The sequence below is a fragment of the Microcaecilia unicolor genome, chromosome 14 (genome assembly GCF_901765095.1).
Source record: "Microcaecilia unicolor chromosome 14, aMicUni1.1, whole genome shotgun sequence".
NCBI lineage: Eukaryota > Metazoa > Chordata > Amphibia > Gymnophiona > Siphonopidae > Microcaecilia > Microcaecilia unicolor.
The window spans coordinates 8276189-8296467 of NC_044044.1; the positions used below are offsets into that span (position 1 = coordinate 8276189).

At 42.9% G+C, this 20279-nt stretch overlaps 1 protein-coding gene across 1 annotated transcript in view; it reads right to left on the reverse strand.

Annotated features, from left to right (window-relative positions):
• LOC115458264 (serine protease 55-like) overlaps positions 1 to 20279 on the reverse strand; it is a 63991-nt gene that overhangs the window by 11412 nt on the left and 32300 nt on the right. The window contains exon 4 of the mRNA XM_030188125.1: positions 3934 to 4193. Within this exon, the coding sequence (XP_030043985.1) occupies positions 3934 to 4193 (260 nt within the window). The remainder of the gene's footprint in view (positions 1 to 3933; positions 4194 to 20279) is intronic.

The window sequence follows — 20279 nt, forward strand, 5'->3', positions numbered from 1 at the left end:
ATAATCAGTATTATACACAGTACCATGCAAAAGAAAAAGGGGGTTTTACTTACAATCCAAAAGTATAAATGCTAACCTCTAGTATTCAGGGAACTCATAAGTGTTTGAAAAAATAAGTTTAAATATATATTGTAACCAGCATCCTCTTAAAGAAGCTTAATACAGATCAAACACCTCATTATGGTCCCTGTTTACTAAGCCATGCAGGGCCGCCGAGAGGGGGGGGACAGGGGGGACAAAATTCCCCGGGCCCGGGTCTCCGGGGGGGGGGGCTGGCGCCGCCCCCGCAGTCCGGCCCGCCCACCCTCCGTCACTCCCTGGCATTGACCTTAAGCGCCTCACCTTCGAAAGCGCAGCAAGCAGCAGCAGACCATTCCTTCCTTCCGTGTCCCGCCCTCGCCTGATGTTACTTCCGCGAGGTCGAGACACGCAAGGAAGAAGTGGTCTGCCGCTGCTTGCTGCGCTTTCGAAGGTGAGGCGCTTAAGGTCAGTGCAGAGGGCCCGGTGGCGGGTGGAGGGGGGCCCGGCGACCTCGGGTGGGGGGGCCCGGGGGCGGCCTTGTCCCGGGCCTGGCCCAGTCTCTTGGCGGCCCTGAAGCCATGCTATAGGCACGCTAGAATTTTTAGCGCACACTAACGCTAGAGACATCCATAGGAATATATGGGTGTTTCTAGTGTTTGGCGCACGCTAAAAACACTAGCGCACCATAGTAAACAGGACCCTAAATATTAACTAGTTAAGCTGGAGTTAGGTCAGCATACAAGCATACTTGTTGCCTTCCAACAACGGTAAAACAGCCATGCTTCTATCAGTGTCATCTTTTTAAAGAGTCTCAAATTTCAATTACAACTAAAAGTTACAGTAAAATTGTAGAGGTAAATGATCCTCTTCAAAAAATAAGAATATCTTCTAAAAAAAAAAAAAGGCAGTGCAGAGCAGAAAGCTGTTAACAGTATCGCTGCTTTCCCATCACCTCGCCAGCGAAAGTTCAAGGGGACGTGTCGGCGGCGTAGCAAAGGCAGGACATGGCGGGCATAGGTGGGCATGAGCGTGGCTACCAGATGGCCGGCTTTCACGGATAATGGGGGAAAAAAAGCAGCGTTCAGCAGTATTTTGCCGGGTTTACTTGGTCCTTTAATTTTCATGACCAAGCCTCAAAAAGGTGCCCCAACTGACCAGATGACCACCGGAAGGAATCTGGGATGACCTCCCCATACTCCCCCAGTGGTCATCAATCCCTCCCACACTAAAACAATCAAACTAAAAACCTTTTTTGCCAGCCTATATGCCAGTCTCAAATGCCGTACCCACCTCCATGACAGCAGAATGTGTTCTATCCTCTGACAGCCTTTCCCTGGTTGGGATGTGGCTCTCGGGTGAGTGTGACAACTTTTCTGTTAGGTGCACTGCACAGTCACATCAGCAATGCATTATGGTGGGTGTAGGATAGTGAGCTCTACTCCCATGGTGCTTTTCTCCCTGCTAACTGGGTCAGAGTGTGTCCAGTTTTGTTTCCAGTAGTTCATGAGGTAGTGGCCATTTTTGTCAGCCAGTTTTAGATCCCTTTCATGTGTTACCCACGTTAGAGAACTTAGTTATTACCTTGAATGTTGCTGAAAGAGGGCATTGTACACCATTCAGCCAGCTCTGACCTACTGCTAATCTCAGTACAAGGGAGACTCTTTGCCAGTGGGGCACAACCTCTGATCTGCAGATAACTGTGAGTTAACGTGCTTATTCAAATAAAGGACTTTTTCAAAGGGATTAGTCTTCAGGTGTCAACTGGTGTGTCAAGGTTATACAGCAGCAACAAGTCCTAGAGGACTGCGTGTATGCAGGTCCCTGGAGCACTTTTAGTGGGTACCGCAGTGCACTTAAGGCAGGTGGACCCAGGCCCATCCCCCCCACCTGTAACACTTGTGCTGATAAATGGGAGCCCTCCAAAACCCACTGTACCCACATGTAGTTGCCCCCTTCACCCCTAAGAGCTACGGTAGTGTTGTACATTTGTGGGTAGTGGGTTTTGGGGGGGTTGGGGGGCTCAGCACCCAAAGTAAGGGAGCTATGCATGTGGGAGCTTTTTCTGAAGTTCATCGCACTGACCCCTAGGGTGCCCAGTTGCTGTCCTGGCATGTCATGGGGGCCAGTGCACTACAAATGCTGGCTCCTCCCATGACCAAATGCCTTGCATTTCGCCGGGTTTGAGATGGCCGGCGGTTTTTTCCATTATCACTGAAAAACAAAACCGGCGATCTCAACCCAGGCTAAACCATATTATCAAAAAAATATATAGCCGGCCATCTTTTTCAAAAACATGGTTCCGGCCAGCTGTTGCGTTGCCGCCAAAATAGATCACCGGCGATCTATTTCGCCAGTGACGTTCGATTATGCCCCTCTATGGCAACTAGTTAATGATGCTTACTTTTCCCTCTCTCTCTCTCTCTCTCTCTCTCTCTCTCTCTCTTTATTCCCCCTTAATACTAAACTGGATCCTGCAGTGCCTGTTAGATTCTATCTGTTAATGCTGTGATACAAAGTTTTTAAAACTAAGTGGAAAAGACTATGGAGATTAGTTGATAAAATTTGCTTTTTATATTTTTATTTTGCCTAACACTAATCTACAATTCCTCCTTTAAACCCCAATCTTTAAGTTCCCAAAGCACAAAGCAAAATAGCGTTCACTTACCAGAGAAATGTCCTCTTCTCTCGGAACGTCTCTCTATAACAATTCAAATGCAACTTTAAAACCTTTCTCTTCATTGAAGCTCTGTTGGTAGCGAACTGGGACTAGATAGCTGTCCTTCTGTGTTTTCCCCTCCACCTCATACTCTCACAGCATTGTAGCTCTCCCCTCCTTCCCTCTCTGCTTTCATGTCTCATGTCACCCTCCTCTTTCCTCTATTTTAGCCTATAAGCCACCTAGGCATCTATGTATAGGGAGGGATAGTAAATGACTTGAATAAACTTGGAAACCTGGAATTTCCAATTTATGTTACTCAAAGACCCCTGTCCTTTGTATTTTTACTGTCCATGAATAGAATAGAATTGATTCATTACCTCATCTGTGGTTTCAGAACTATAAATGTAATCATTTGCACTACTAGATTTGGGGAGATCTCTAACGTACAAAGGTTGGGGCAGTGAGCAACTGATAGCAACTTCCTGTTCCAGGGCAGAGAACCAGCATAGCCAACAGCCGCATGACAGCTCAGCGCACCCCCTAGCTCGGAGGAGGGAAGATGGGGGGGATAAGCCTGGAGGAGTGGGGTGCTGTGCCCCGGGTGGAATCCAAGGTCAGTATACTGGGGAGATTTAGAAGCAGAGAGATGCCTCCACTAGTCTCCCACCTTGTTAACAAGATACCTTATCCAACTCTAAAATAAAAAAAACAGACCAGTTTCACCGACCACTTGTAGATTGTATTTTGCTTTTCAGAACCTACAATCATTATTAATTGTATCTCTACTCCGCCAGGGCGGAATATAGTAAGCCACATTGAGCCTGCAAAAAGGTGGGAAAATGTGGGATACAAATGCAAGAAATAATAATAATCAATTCTTAACACCATTGACCCAGCAATGAAAATGATACCCAATGAGACAACACTAAACAAGCAATCCTATGAATGAAAACTTTTGGGCTTCTCATCCCTAATAAGCATGTTAGATCCCCTACTTAGTTCACACTCAGCACTCCTTCCTTCCTGTGTCTTACCACAAAGCTTTGTGATAATCTAATTAGCTATCTTTACTACAGTGTCTGTTGCTCAAACATGTGATGTCCTACATCCTGTATGTATTCCACCAGATAAACCTAATCACATAAGTGCTTGCATTTCCATTAGAATTTCTAGATATTAGACATATTCTTCTTGATTCTTTGGCTGAGTCATGTTGTAACCACAGCATTATGACTGACACATGGTGCACTCACCAGCCACTGTTGAGCCCCACCCAATCACATAGCATGTCTTCCAGTCTCTGTTGTTGAATGTCACTGGTGGTGGGAGACAAATGGGTGTTATGAAAGAGTCAAGGAATATTGAGGATGAGAGAAGCAGCAGGGCGATGTCATTGTCAAAGGTCGATTTGTTATACATCGAGTGAATAATTAGTCTCTTCACTTCTTTTACATCCTTTGCTTTATGGAGCACTGTCACCCCAACTTCCACCTTGAAACGCTTGTAATAAAACCTGAGAAGGAAGGATATCACAGAGACTATTGAACAAGCCAATGGGATATCAAGGTAAAGAAGGGGAAGGGTATGGTGGCAATATGACTTCTCCTAGTATATTAGCTAAAGAATTTTAGAAGATCTATTGAAATTGATTAAAATTTTAATCTCCTAATTAATCATGATTAAAATTTTTAATTGCAAGATTAATCGTACAAAATACACATTTCTTCCTATATCGTACAAAATATAAAGGCAGCAGATACAGATTCTCAAGACTGATATATTTCAATCACTAAACTGAAAATAAAATCATTGTCTTACCTTTGTTGTCTAGTGATTTTATTTTTCTAATCATCTTATTCCTTATCTCTAGTTCTGCTTCCATCTGTCTATGGAAACAGAAAAATAACAGGAGTCCCTGGCTACATCCTGTCCATTTGCTATTTCTTTTCTCTCCTCCTTTCTTCATCCTTTCATGCCCCATATCCATCTTTCAACCTCTAAGATGCAAAAAAGGTATTCAAGGATCAAGGTACTATTGTGGATGATAAATAGTAATACCTTAATGTTAAATCAGTCACTATATTGTTTAAATTGACTTATTAGAGCAATAATCTTAATGAAATGCCTTCAGAAAATGGAAGAAAGAACCGTCTGAAAATAACAAGCAGCATAAGAAGTGTCAAAGCAAATGGAAGGTGCAGATAAAGAATGCCAAGAGGGATTACGAAAAAAAGATAACATTAGAGGCAAAAAAACATAGTAAAAATTATTTTCAGTATATTAAAAGCAGGAAGCCGGCAAAAGAATCAGTTGGGCCGCTGGATGACTGAGGGGTAAAAGGGGCGATCAAGGAAAACAAAGATGTAGCGGAGAGATTGAATCAATTCTTTGCTTTGGTCTTCACCGAGGAAGATTTGGGTGGGATACCGGTGTTGGAAATGATATTTCAAGCGGACGAGTCGGAGAAACTTACTGATTTCACGGTAAACCTGGAGGACATAATGGGGCAGTTCAGCAAACTGAAGAGTAGCAAATCTCCTGGACTGGAAGGTATTCATCCTAGAGTACTGATAGAACTGAAAAATGAGCTTGCGGAGCTACTGTTAGTGATATGCAATTTATCCTTAAAATCGAGCATGGTACCGGAAGATTGGAGGGTGGCCAATGTAACACCCATTTTTTTAAAAGATTCCAGGGGAGATCCGGGAAATTATAGATCGGTGAGTCTGACGTCGGTGTCGGGGAAAATGGTAGAGGCTATTAATAAAAACAAAATTACAGAACACATCCAAGGACATGGATTACTGAGACTGAGTCAGCAAGGCTTTTGTGTGGGGAAATCTTGCCTGACCAATTTACTTAAATTCTTTGAAGGAGTAAACAAACATGTGGACAAAGGGGAGCCGGTTGATATTGTGTATCTGGATTTTCAAAAGGCGTTTGACAAGGTACCTCATGAAAGGCTACAGAGGAAATTGGAGCAGTGGCGTAGGAAGGGGGGGCAGGAGGGCGTTCCGCCCCAGGTGCACGCCACTGGGGGGTGTCGGCTCCGCGCTGGTGCACTGCCCTCTCTGCCCCAGAACAGGTTACTTCCTGTTCCGGGACAGAGAGAGCAGTGAATCAGCACGGAGCCAACACACCCCAGCAACGTGCAGTCGGGGCAGATCGGCCCTCCCGCCCGTCCCTCGCCGCAGGTATGCGCTCTGGGGGGGTATGCGCAGCGGCGACCCGCCCTGGGTGTCAGCTCCCCTCGCTACAGCTCTGAATTGGAGGGTCATGGGATAGGAGGAAAAGTCCTATTGTGGATTAAAAACTGGTTGAAGGATAGGAAACAGAGAGTGGGGTTAAATGGGCAGTATTCACAATGGAGAAGGGTAGTTAGTAGGGTTCCTCAGGGGTCTGTGCTAGGGCCGCTGCTTTTTAATATATTTATAAATTATTTAGAGATGGGAGTAACTAGTGAGGTAATTACATTTGCTGATGACACAAAGTTATTCAAAGTTATTCAAAGACTGGGAGACTGGGCGGCTAGATGGCAGATGACATTTAATGTGAGCAAGTGCAAGGTGATGCATTTGGGGAAAAAGAACCCGAATTATAGCTACGTCATGCAAGGTTCCACGTTAGGAGTTACGGACCAAGAAAGGGATCTGGGTGTCGTCGTCGATAGTACACTGAAACCTTCTGCTCAGTGTGCTGCTGCGGCTCGGAAAGCGAATAAAATGTTGGGTATTATTAGGAAAGGTATGGAAAACAGGTGTGAGGATGTTATAATGCCATTATATTGCTCCTTGGTGCGACCGCACCTTGAGTATTGTGTTCAATTCTGGTTGCCGCATCTCAAGAAAGATATAGTGGAACTGGAAAAGGTGCAGCGAAGGGCGACTAAAATGATAGCAGGGATGGGGCGACTTCCCTATGAAGAAAGACTAAGGAGGCTAGGGCTTTTCAGCTTGGAAAAGAGACGGCTGAGGGGAGACATGATAGAGGTATATAAAATAATGAGTGGAGTGGAACAGGTGGATGTGAAGCATCTGTTCACGCTTTCCAAAAATACTAGGACTAGGGGGCATACGATGAAACTACAGTGTAGTAAATTTAAAACAAATCGGAGAAAACGTTTCTTCACCCAACGCGTAATTAAACTCTGGAATTCGTTGCCAGAGAACGTGGTGAAGGTGGTTAGCTTGGCAGAGTTTAAAAAAGGGTTAGACGGTTTCCTAATGGACGAGTCCATAAACCGCTACTAAATGGACTTGGGAAAAATCCACAATTCCAGGAATAACATGTATAGAATGTTTGTACATTTGGGTAGCTTGCTAGGTTCCCTTGGCCTGGATTGGCCGCTGTCATGGACAGGATGCTGGGCTCGATGGACCCTTGGTCTTTTCCCAGTGTGGCATTACTTATGTACTTATGTAAACTGCTACCAGTAGACAGTCATTCATAATATGCTCAGCACCATCATTGGTCTAACCCATTAAAAGTGCAAGTTATTGTGAAAAAAGCATGTATTCAAATCCAAAATAAATTCAAACGCTATCAATATAATATGTTCAAATCCAAAATAGGTTCAATCGCTATCAGTAGAACATGTATGCCCTTAAATATCCCAACTCACATGGCTAGACATTGTCAATTTATCTCAGGCAGCCTTGAGGCATTTAAAAAGCTCTTCCTCGAGCTGTACCAAAAAATGTAGACGCCAGCATTTCGACAAGGAGCCTTGTTTCGCTAACTGCTTCAGAAAATGGTGTCTGACCAGCATATTCATAACAATTGTAGCACAGGTATCCTTCTGGGAAGCATACACTAAAAAGAAAACAGAATGACGTCATGATACTAACTTATGCAAACTTTATTGGAACACCCTAAAACTGACAGTGTTTGTTTTACAATTAAAACTTCATAGCATAAAACTCCATTCTAACATATCATTCAAACTTTGGAGCTAGACAGATTTTAATTCAAAACTCCAAAACTGTTCATGGTAAGTAAAACATTATTGGGCTCATTTTTGAAAAATAAAAACAACCAAAAAGCAGCAGATTGGATGTTTTTGCAAGAAAAACGCCAAATTGCTATTTTTCAAATGCATATTTAAGACATTGTTCTATGCAGTTCATCAGCAGTTTGTCCATATAACAAGGGGACATGTTGGGTTTGCTGGGGGAGGAGTCCCCTTGTTTGGCACACACATTGGGGAGGAATAGGTGATGCCCCATTTAGTATTCATTTGTATGCTCATTGCACTAAGAGCAAGAGAACTAGCACAGTGAGGTCTCCCAAAGAAGCACATGGTGTAACGGGTCCCCGACGGGACCAACACTGTCTTGCTCCTGTGCCTTGAACAATGCAGAGTGGTGTAAACCTTTATTCCTAACTGGACAGCAGTACTATATAGAAGCTGTTTGGATCTACATTGAGATACAGTGTTGTTTCTATAGTGACATTCTAAAAGGTGTTCAGTTATAAACATGAAGATTTTGGACATTAATAACTATAGGTTCATAATATTGGACACTTTTTTTAAGGAGGTTTTTTTGACCGATGATTACTTTTTCAACTGAGAACTGAAATGTACTTTGATTTCTATGGTTGACAGTAACTGAAGAATGGCAATTTGATGAGGTCTTTTCCTCCCATTTTCTTATTTTTAATTCAAAAGTTTTATAAAAACACACAAATATATATTGTACAATAATTGTACTATCATGCCATTTTAACTTTATTGTCACACAATGCCCTGCAGGATCAAATAGGGTGTGCTCTACTGTACAGGGGAAGGATTTACCAAAAAGGATAGCCACTCCTGCACAGCATTCTCCAGAAGATGCTGCCACTACTTCCTTGACCCAGTCATGCCTTAACTTTGCATGTTCTGCCTCAGAGAGCCAGGTTCTTGAAGGCCAGTCAATTGGATCTTAGCCTGTCTTAGAGCTTTTAAAATTTTTTGGCACTTTAGAGGGGATCCAATGCCAGACACATTCCAGATGCCATGCACACATTAGCCATTGCATAACATTTGCATAGAAATTGTACCTAGAACTAAAAGAACCTGAAAAGGGTTGTCCGATGCCCAGCCTTCATCAGACAACCCAAAAGACATCTGCCACTTAAGATCAGAACCCACAATCAAATATCCCATCCCAAGTAACAGCACTAAAATCCCATAGCATCAAGGACAGTGATTAAACGAACTTAACTTTAAACCCAGCATACCCATCCATCCCCCCTTACCAATCTACCCTCTGCTAACCTAAAAATCCCCACAGCCATGGATCACTTATGTTCTACTCCCCCATCTACCCCTCCCCAAAACAACTCCAATTACAATGAACAAAACTTGATCAAAATGTTATTCAAGTGTCACTCAACATCACTGTGGAAGGCCCAGAGTTAATATTCATAAGCAAAGAAGGAAGCTGATGACTGGCCTCCTCTGGAGTCGCAAACAAGTGAAGGACCCCATTATACAGGCTGGATATTATAGAGTGCAATGAATATTCTTCTCTGCCAATGACTTGCAGACTGTAATGAAAGTGTGCTGCTTTGCAGCCACACCCACTTAGCTCTTTATGTTGACAAAAATAGCGAAAAACCATGTCCAGAATTAAGGAAGCGAGCAATGACTGTACACAGCCTGTTATCTCCTGACATAATGCAACCTAGTCTATGTGCGTGTTCAATATGAAGTGGTCCCAAATAGTTTTCAGGTAAAAGCTCCATTTATATCCATTTTTCCAGAAAGCCAACCAATTCAGCATCTACACAGTCTCTGGAAAACCTAGAAAACAAAGATTGTTTCTTCAAGAGCAATTCTAGAGATCTTCTAGCCTGGATTCACATTGGAGGAGTGCGGACTTAAGAGTCCTCCACTACATGGGAGCCAACTTTTCAAAATTATTGGGGGTGCTAAGCCCAGTGGAAATAACCCCTCCCTAGACATATACAAGGAATTTTCTCAATATTGGTGGTGCTCAAGCACCCACAGAGTCGGCCCCTATGCTCCATTGTGCTCAACCACGTCTTGTACTTTGTCATTCGGTTACCAAAGACCACCACTGTTTGCAATAAATCTGTAAACTGTTCAATAAGGCTATCAAAGTGTACTTTAAGGCACATACCACTGCATCTGTAATTTGCTGGACTAAGGCAAGATTGATGACGTTTGGATCTTCCACACTCTCTGCCTTCTTTTCCTTGTCTTTTTTCACTGATTTACTAGCCATCTCCACAGGGGATTTGCATAGAAATGTGTCCATAGATTAGTTGCACTTGAATAAGGACAGGCTCATGTACCACAGCCGAATATTTCCAGATTTTGTGGTAGTTTCAGGGAGAGTCCAGGTGCTTCAAAAAATGCAGCCACTCAGGTCAGCACATCACATGATCTCCCTATTGAGAACATGCTTAATGAGAGGCATTCTCCTGTTAGAATCCCGACAGATTTTCTAATGTCTCTAGTTCACTTAGCATTATGCCACAATGCCCTGTCATTGGTACAGCTATGGCCCCTAGTGTGGCCAACTTGTACATTTCCAACTTTGAGGAGAAATTCCTGTACCCTTCTAGATGAAGTGCTTATATTAAAAACATAGTTGTGTTTCATTGATGATGTCTTTTTGATTTGGACTTCAGCTGAAGCAATGTTACAAGAGTTCCGGTTTGGTTGAATTCTTCTACTACTACTACTACTACTACTACTACTACTACTACTACTACTACTACTACTACTACTACTACTACTACTACTACTACTACTACTACTAATAATAATAATAATAATAATAATAATAATAATAATGAGTGGAGGAGTGGCCTAGTGGTTAGGGTGCTGGACTTTGGTCCTGAGGAACTGAGTTCAATTCCCACTTCAGGCACAGGCAGCTCCTTGTGACTCTGGGCAAGTCACTTAACCCTCCATTGCCCAATGTAAGCCGCATTGAGCCTGCCATGAGTGGGAAAGTGCAGGGTACAAATGTAACAAAAAAAATAATTTCTATAGCACTACTAGACATACACAACACTAAGGGATCTTTTTACAAAAGCACATTAACGCTTTTAGCACGCGCTAAAAATAAGCGTGCACTAAACACTAGAGACACCCATATATTCCTATGGACGTCTCTAGTGTTTAGGGTGTGCTAATCATTAGCATGAACTAAAAACGCCTTTGTAAAAGACACCCTAAATATATAAGAGACAGTTCCTGCTCAACAGAGCTTACAATCTAATAAGACAGACAAACAGGACAGATAAGGGATAAGGGAATTACTTAAGGACTTCAATTTGAAATTTATGGCTAGTCATCACCTTGTTCAAATATCATATTTGGACTTCAAAATTTATAAGACGGAGGGTACGTTGCAAACTACAGTGTATAGGAAACCCACTGAAAGGAATATCTATCTGCGAATTGACCATTTACCTCCCTGGAGGTTAAAGGCAGCTGTACCGATTTTTCAATTTTTAAGAATAAAACAGATCTGTTCCACCACTGCTGAATACAAGAACCAGGCACAAACTTTGTGGACCAGATTCGTTTCTCTAGATAATCCTCGAAAAATTATTAAGCAGACTTTTTTGAGAGCCTTATTTACCAACCCTACACTCTCTTTACAAGAATGAGATATGGATTCCATGCACAAACAAGTATATGTTTTAAAATATTTCACCTTGGCTTCTCAATTTGCCAAAAGCTATCTAGTATATATTAGCTTTTCACCCTGTATTCCAGAAAGGTCCCTGCGTTGCCTTTACTTGGGGATGCAAAATTGGTAACAGTGTTGTTCATTCATGTTGTAAGGAGAAAGATCAACTTAGGATGACAGACAGCCCGGATGGTATAGAACTACCCTACCCACAAGGCCTTAGGAGAAAAGGGACGGACAGTCCACTTAAAACCCAGACATGGAGTTTACCCAAGAGAAGGGAGGGAAGGGTTTGGGTAGGGAAGAAGCAATACCCGAGAATGGCCAGTAGAGGGAGTGACAATGTTAAAACTTCGTTTCCATGGGTACAGAATCAGTATAGGATTCCACCCACCTGTGGGGAGGGGGAGGATACGGGTAACCCAGCTGTGAGGAGTGAGGAATTTAGGGAGCAGGGTGGAGAGGGAGCTGATTGGATGGAAGTCCTAGAAGAAGGGCTTGGTAAGCCAGGGGAGGAGGAGGTGGAGGAGAGCAAGTACCCACGGACTGGGAGGAGCCAAGAGACCAGAGTCTGCAACAGTGGCATAGCTACGTGGGGCCTGAGGGGGCCAGGGCCCCTGGAGATTTCAGTCGGGACCCCCCTCCCGGCGAACCCGCCCCCACCGCCGCCTACCTTCGGTTTTGCTGGCGGGGGACCCCAATCCCCGCCAGCCGACATCCTCTCCGACCATTCTGCTGCAGCCAGACTCAGAAAAGTCTTCTTCCTTCAACAGTTGCAAGCTGAGTCTGACATCCTGCACGTACAACGTGTAGGACATCTACATGCAACTGTTGAAGGAAGAAGACTTTTCTGAGTCTGACTGCAGCAGAACGGTTGGAGAGGACGTCGGCTGGCGGGGATTGGGGTCCCCCGCCAACAAAACCGAAGGTAGGCGGCGGCGGGGGCGGGTTCGCCGGGAGGGGGGTCCCGACTGAAATCTCCAGGGGCCCTGGCCCCCTCAGGCCCCACGTAGCTACGCCACTGTTGCAGACTCTGGTCTCTTGGCTCCTCCCAGTCCGTGGGTACGGAATTTGAGGGTGGCATAGAGGCTGGGAAATAAAGTTTTTGCAAGTGGGGTTTTTTTTGGTGGGAGGGGGTTAGTGACCACTGGGAGAGTCAGGGGAGGTGATTCCCGATTCCCTCCGGTGGTCATCTGGTCATTTAGGGCACTTTTTTGGGACCTGGTCATGAGAAAAAGTGTCCTAAATTCTCGCTATAAATGCCTTACTTTTTTCCATTATCGGCTGAGCGCGCCCATCTCTGCTCGGCCGATAACCACGCCCCAGTCCTGCCTTCACCACACCTCCAACACGCCCCCGTCAACTTTATTCGCTCCCTTGACGGAGTGCAGTTGAAGACGACCAAAATCGGCTTTCGATTATACCGATTTGGCTGCCCACGGGAAACGGACGCCCATCTCCCGAACATGGGCGTTTTTCTCCTTTCGAAAATAAGCAGGATAGTATATCAGTATATTTACCATGAACATTTTTAGATTTTTGAATTAAAAGCTGTCCTGCCCCAAGGTATGAATGATAGGATAGAATGGAATTTTATTCTGTGAAGCTTTATTTGTAATACAAACACTTTGTCAGTTTTAGGGTGTTCCAATAATGTTTGCTTAAGTTAACATCATGACATCATTCCATTTTTGTTTTAGGATTCCCACACACACTGCAATTATTGTAAATATGCCGGGCAGATGCCATCTTTCAAATGTTGGACACCTGTTCCTGAAGCAATTAGCAAAACAAGGCTCCTTGAACTGTTGGTGTCTACATTTGCAAGTACAACTCAAGGAACAGCCTTTTAAATGCCTCAAGGCTGCCTGAGATAAGTTGACAATTTATCTGTTCATTGTTCTAGCCTTGTGAGCTGGCACATTCAAGGACATAAGTGTTTTACTGATAGTGATTGAACCTGTTGTGGATTTGAACAATTAATAGTGATTGAATTTGTTTTGGATTTGAATACATGTTTTTTTTTCACATTCACTTGTACTTTTAATGGGGTAGACTGATGATGGTGGTGAGCATATTATGAATGACTACATATTGGCAGTGGTTTCACTAAGGTTAATGCACTAATAAGTCAATTTTAAACAATATAATGACTGATTTATCTTTGAGGTCTTCCCATAAATCACCTACAATATTATTAAGATCCTTGAGTTCCTTTTTTGTTAAGGGTTTCTTGGAGGTTGTTATATTATTCACTCTTTTGTTTTTTGGGTTATTTTAGATTTGACTATGCCCATCTTTAGCGCTGATCTTTCAAGTTCATCTTTCTTCCATTTTCTGCCTCTTACCTAAATCTATGTTGTTTTCTGGCTTTTCCTTTCCCCCCATACGTGTACAGCATCTGCTCCCTTCTCTCATCCATTCCTCTCTCTCTCTCTTCTCTTCCCTTCCAACCCTTTATATCATTTTCTCCCTCTCTCTTCCCTTCTCTTCCATGTGCATTTCCCCTCTCTCTCTTCCCTTCCTTTCCCCTTCCTTTCATACCAAGCATGTCCTCTCTTCCTTCCATCTCCTATTACCAGGATCTCTCCCCTTATCCCCCACCCCCCCACCTTCATTGTCTGGCATCTCTCCCTCCCTCCATGGATCCATCATCTCTCCTCCTCTCTTTTCCACTCCTCCAGCCCCCCTCCCTCTCTCTCTCCCTCCTCCATTCTCCTCCCCCCCCCCCCACCCACCCACTGTTCCAGCATATCTCCCTATTAGAGGTGTGCACTGGGACATAATCTGGTCACCTACCCCATTCATAACCAGTTAATTCTATTGCATCCCCATCATATTGCTACCATCCCCACACCTTATCCAGTCAGTTCTTTTCCATCCTTGTACCATCCCCTCACCATCCCCATAGGTTTCATTCAAATCCCCATACCCAACCCCCATTTAAAGATCTTGTAAATATAAACAAAACATATAATTTGTCCTATAACTTGTTAAAATTTAGCACAAAAGTCATAAATTTCTTAAATATGTAAAAAAACATATTTATTAACATGGATTGTGAGAAAACAATCATTTCACACTATTTATTTATTTTTTTATTTGTAGCATTTGTATCCCACATTTTCCCACCAATTTGCAGGCTCAATGTGGCTTACATTTGCCGTAATGGCTGTTGCCATTTCCAGGTAGCAGAATTACAAATGGTATTGCATTAAGGTGCAAGCGTACTTGGTAACATACATGGGACATAGCATATATGGAGTAGGTCATGTTATATATATATATACCATGTGCATACATATATGGTAAGGAAGAATACATTATGGTGTTGCATGAAGGTTCCTGAGTAATAAATTGGTTTGTAATCTACATTGGGTCAATGACTATAGAGAGATCCTGTTTGACATAAGGTTTAGGGTGGTATTGTTTATCATGTAATAAGGTTTCGGTTTTGTAAGGATCGTGTGTAGTGTTATTCTTTAGTATTTAAGATGGATGTTTGTGGTATGCCTTCTTGAAGAGATCTGTTTTCTTTAGTCTTCGGAAGATGGTTAGGTCTTGCGTTGTTTTTATGGCCTTCAGTAGTGCATTCCATAGCTACGTGCAGATGTATGAGAAGCTGTTCGCGTATGTGGATTTATATTTCAGTCCTTTACAGTTATGTAAACCAGCTTTAGAGCCATAGCTCATTGTATGTTCCTCAATTTTTCATCCTGCAGCTAAACAAAACATTCTGATGTACTGGTGGCAGGAGTTCCAAGCAGGAATCAGGCAACCCGTGTCAGTTCCGGCCACACATGGGACCTCTGCCACCAGTAGGTAGTAAGAAATGAGTAGAATTCCTTGTATAAGCTCGATACGTATGTCTCCATTTTGTTGATCACTGAAACTGTTTCCTGGCTCTTGAATAAGTCTACAAAAAATATCTGCCCCTGATTCTTCTTATTTTGGACATTTTGTTGACAGATCGGCAATTGGCTGCACCTCGACTACAGCTTGATCTGCTGTCAATGTTCACAGTCTGTTTCTGGCACTGTTCTGTCCTTCGAATATCATCAAATCTGATCGACCCTTCAGCCTTGGATCCAGCAACATTGCTGCCGAGTGTGTTTCTGTAACTGTAAAATAGTGATCCAGGTGATCTGCAAGGCAATTCTTTAAGGATGCTATCACATGGTTGCCTTATCTTGCAATTGCCGGAAGCCATTTCAACTGATATTTTCTCAGGACCACCAGACATATTGAAGGTGTACATAAGTATTGCCATACTGGGACAGACCAAAGCTCCATCAAGCCCAGCATCCTGTTTCCAACAGTGGCCAATCCAGGTCACAAATACCCGGCAAGATCCCAAAGAGTAGCAACATTCCATGTAGAACTGCAAACAATAACAAGATTCTGGAATCCTAAAGAATAACAAGATTCCATGTAGAACCCCAAAGAGTAGTAACATTCCATTCAGAATCCCAAGTACATAAGTATTGCCATACTGGGACAGACCAAAGCTCCATCAAGCCCAGAATCCTGTTTCCAACAGTGGCCAATCCAGGTCACAAATACCTAGCAGGATCCCCAAAAAGTACAAAACATTTTATGCTGCTTATCCCAAAAATAGTGGATTTTCCCCAAGTCCAATTTAATAATGGACTATGGACTTTTTCTTTAGGAAGCCGGCCAAACCTTTTTTAAACTCTGCTAAGCTTCCCCATATTTTCTGTCAACAAATTCCAGTGTTGAATTACACATTGAGTGAGGTGTAGTATTTGTTGACAGTTCTTTTGTAGCCCTGTCAAATGATTCCAACACCATAACAACTTCTGTAAGGAATTTGGTCAGGAACAGATTGTACATGGTTCAGTGGCAATTGCACACAGCTCCTCCATATTCTCTGCCACAGATTTCAGTGTCAGTAGAACACTGCTCCACCGAGTTGACGTGCACTGCTTGAACATTTTCTTCTATTAACAGTTGACTTTTGTTCGCTTAGTGAGTATAACCACCTCCTTGCACAATGTTATAAACTCGCTTACCTCACTGAGAAGGTCATTTTGACCAACTTCTGGTTTTGATGGCTGGACCTACACAACCTATCCAGACCTCATCTCAAAATGCTGCTTTCATATTAGCTGCATTATCAGTCACATCGATGAAACTAGCTCAGTGGAGATTACACTCTGCCAAAATGCTCAAAACAAATCAATGAACATTCTAACCAGTTTCAGCGGTCTCCCTTATTGCCAAAATTACTGAACACAAGCACCAGGTTTCATCAGGGTGAGCTCCTCTTTTGAATTTTTTAAAAATATCTGAGATGTTGGTGTCCGGGTTTCTGAGTCGTGTTCATGGGGACATAACCTGGTCTCAATCCCCTCCTTTCACCACTTTCAATCCATCCCCTCCCATCCACATTCAGTTTTGATCTCCCCCCTTCCATCCCTGCAGTAGTGATGACTTTTTTGTCCCCACCCCCCATGGATTCCTGCAGATTTCCATGGGTTTCCCGTTGTCCCCATCCCCGCACACACCTCTACTCCCTACCTTCTCCCTCCCTGGTCCTCCAAACTTGTGTATCTTCACCAGCAGTGGCGGTGATTGGACCAGGCTGCTTCTGGCCAGCCCAAGGACCTTCTCTTTGCTGCCACCCACTCATGTGGCAACAAGAAATTGTGACAGATGGAAGGCCAGTGGGACTAGTTTAATCACTGTTGGGGAAAACAAACTTTAAAAGACCATGGGGAGCAGTTTAGGGAGGAAAAGAGCTAAGGAGAGATATTGTACCTACAGAAGAGGGAGAGAGCTGCACAAGTCCCAGCAGTGCACTCGGTTGTTCTCAGCTGTGTCCCAGCAGCATATGGCATTTAGTATGATTTAATTTCCAATGTGTGGAGCACAGCAGAAGTGATAGCTGCTGCTGCTACTCAGGAAGTAACACAGCTGAGAGAATTTCAGTGCAGACTATTGAGGCTTGTGCAGCCAAATCGCCTGCCATTAGGTTCCCTGTTGCTGCCATTAATCGTGTACAATTTATTTTAATACATTCAAATTTCAGGATATTAATTATATTAATAATATACTAAGTAGGCAAATGGTGCTGAGATTTTGGCACCAGAAAAAATTGACACAGAGTGCTATTTTATAAACGGTGCTCCAGGTTGAACATCATTGATAGAATAGTACTTAGAGCCCATTTCCATGCCAAAAGTCAGGTGCCAGCTGAAACCTAGTGTAAATGCCAGTGCCCAACTCTGGGCATTTTGATGCAGAAATGGGGCTATTCTATAACCCCACATGCAAGTTTTAGGAATGCCCCTGCCACTCCCCTTTTAGAGTTGCGCGCTAGGGGACTTAGGTCTGCAGCATTATAGAGTAGGGCATGGAGAGATGCACATATAAATTTCAATTATTGCCAGGAAGATGAATTACTGAAAGAGATATTCCCATCCCCACCAGTGCTGGCCTTCCGACAGCCACCAAATTTAAAACACAAGCTGATCAGAAGTAAACTTCCAACACAGATGGAAAAAGAAAAGGGCAAGTTTCCGTGTAACACAGCCAGCTGCAAACTATGCCAAAACATTTCACAAGACCCCACAGTCATTCACAAAGGAAAAATATTCAACATAAAGGACTATTTTACATGCTCGTCTTCCAATGTGGTATATATCATTCAGTGTAAAAAATGTAACGAAGGATGCTATATTGGAGAAACAGGCCAGATGCTTAAGACAAGATTCAATCTGCACAGACATCACATGAATGGTTGGTAGGTGAGAGGAGGGTAATAAACAGCTTTATGGTTTATAATGAGTTAGAATATCAATGAAATGCTTTGATGTCCCCATACATACTCCCACCCTCCCACTCTGTCAGACTGTCAAAGTAATGCTTTGTTGTTTCTCTGATATATACTATCTGCTACCACATTTGCTTATTTCCGATCTGACGAAGAAGGGCAACCTTCGAAAGCTAATCAAGAAATGTATTAAGTTAAGTCCAATAAAAAAAGGTATCATCTTATTTTCTTTTCCATGTTTTATTTTGTTTGATTTCTATTGATAACCTTTAAGAGTGGACTAATACGGCTACCACACCTCTCTAATTATTGCCAATTAACTGCAATAATTGATAGCAATTAATTGGCTTGTAAGCTAATTAATTTACACATGCAGATCTTGTGCAAATTTCAGCACCATAATCTTAGTGCCGTATATAAAATCTAGAAGTAAATATGCAGCCCTAATTGAAATAAATATGAAAAAACTTATAGTCAATAACTTTTTTTGAATTAATTTAATACCTTTTGTGACCAGCTTTTAAGAGTTTGCTCCCCTTCTTAGGTTATCAAATAGAAATAACATCTCCCCCTCCAAAAAAAACTGTATAGGGAACTGTGAGGCAGTGAGGGACATAATGTGGACATCCCTAAAGAGATTCCGTGTGGGGATTTGCAGTTCAGTCACCTTCACAGCAGGTGGTGTTAACTCTGCTGGTCAGAGGCTGAACTGCAGAGTATCTATGGCAGGAATAGTGCATTATGGGAAAGCGAGGCTGCCTGGCTGGAAGGAGTGGCTTCACAGTAGACATGAAGTTAAAAACCCTAAGACAGAGCAGAATGGAGAGGCCCAGGAGGAGGGAGGTCCTGATAAGAGACCCTGGAGAGAGAAAGAGAGACCCTAAGAGAAGGAATTGGCTGCAAGGAACAAGCCAGAGGTCCTGATACAGAGGCCCAAGAGAGGAAGAGTAGGACTCAGTGTGTAACTAGATTGAGAGTATTGGATTGATGGGACCTGGCTGAGGTAAGCCAGGCGTGCATTTTACTGCTAGGATCTGGCTGAGGGAAGCCGTGAGAAGTACTGTGACCAGGCTGAGGTAAGCCATAGTGGTTGGTGAAGTAAATTGTACAAGTGTATTGAAGTATCCCCACTGTTGCCCATTCAGTTTAATCTGGGTCACATTTTGAGATTATTGTATATAATATGTTATACTATTTCTATTCAGACCTGTGTGCAACTCCTATTCAAAAACTTACAACTTTATGGGTACTGTGTTTGATAGGATACATGAATGGATGCAGGGTAATGAACTGAAAATAAACCATGCTAAAATACCATATGCATATACTTCCCATTGAGGTGCTTACATTCTACTCAAGAGTTATGAATCACATTCCCTATAATAAGAACTTGTCACATGGTAATGACTAGATAAGACCATTATAGGGTTAAATGGTCAGTATTCTCAATGGAGAAGGGTAGTTAGTGGGGTTCCCCAGGGGTCTGTGCTCAGACCGCTGCTTTTTAACATATTTATAAATGACCTAGGGATGGGAGTAACTAGTGAGGTAATTAAATTTTCTGACGACACAAAATTATTCAAAGTTGTTAAATCATGAGAGGATTGTGAAAAATTACAAGAGGACCTTACGAAACTGGGAGACTGGGTGTCTACATGGCAGATGACATTTAATGTGAGCAAGTGCAATGTGATGCATGTGGAAAAGAGGAACCCAAATTATAACTACGTAATGCAAGGTTCCACGTTAGGAATCACCAGCCAAGAAAAGGATCTAGGTGTTGTCATTGATGATACATTGAAACCTTCTGCTCAGTGTGATTCGGTGGCTAAGAAAGCAAATAGAATGTTGGGTATTATTAGGAAAGGCATGGAAAACAAAAATGAGGATGTTATAATGCCTTTGTATCATTCCATGGTGCGACCACACCTCAAATATTGTGTTCAATTCTGGTCGCCGCATCTCAAAAAGATATAGTGGAATTAGAAAAGGTGCAGAGAAGGGTGACAAAAATGATAAAGGGGATGGGACGACTTCCCTATGAGGAAAGGCTAAAGCGGCTACGGCTCTTCAGTTTGGAGAATAGACGACTGAGGGGAGATATGATAGAGGTCTATAAAATAATGAGTGGAGTTGAACGGGTAGACAT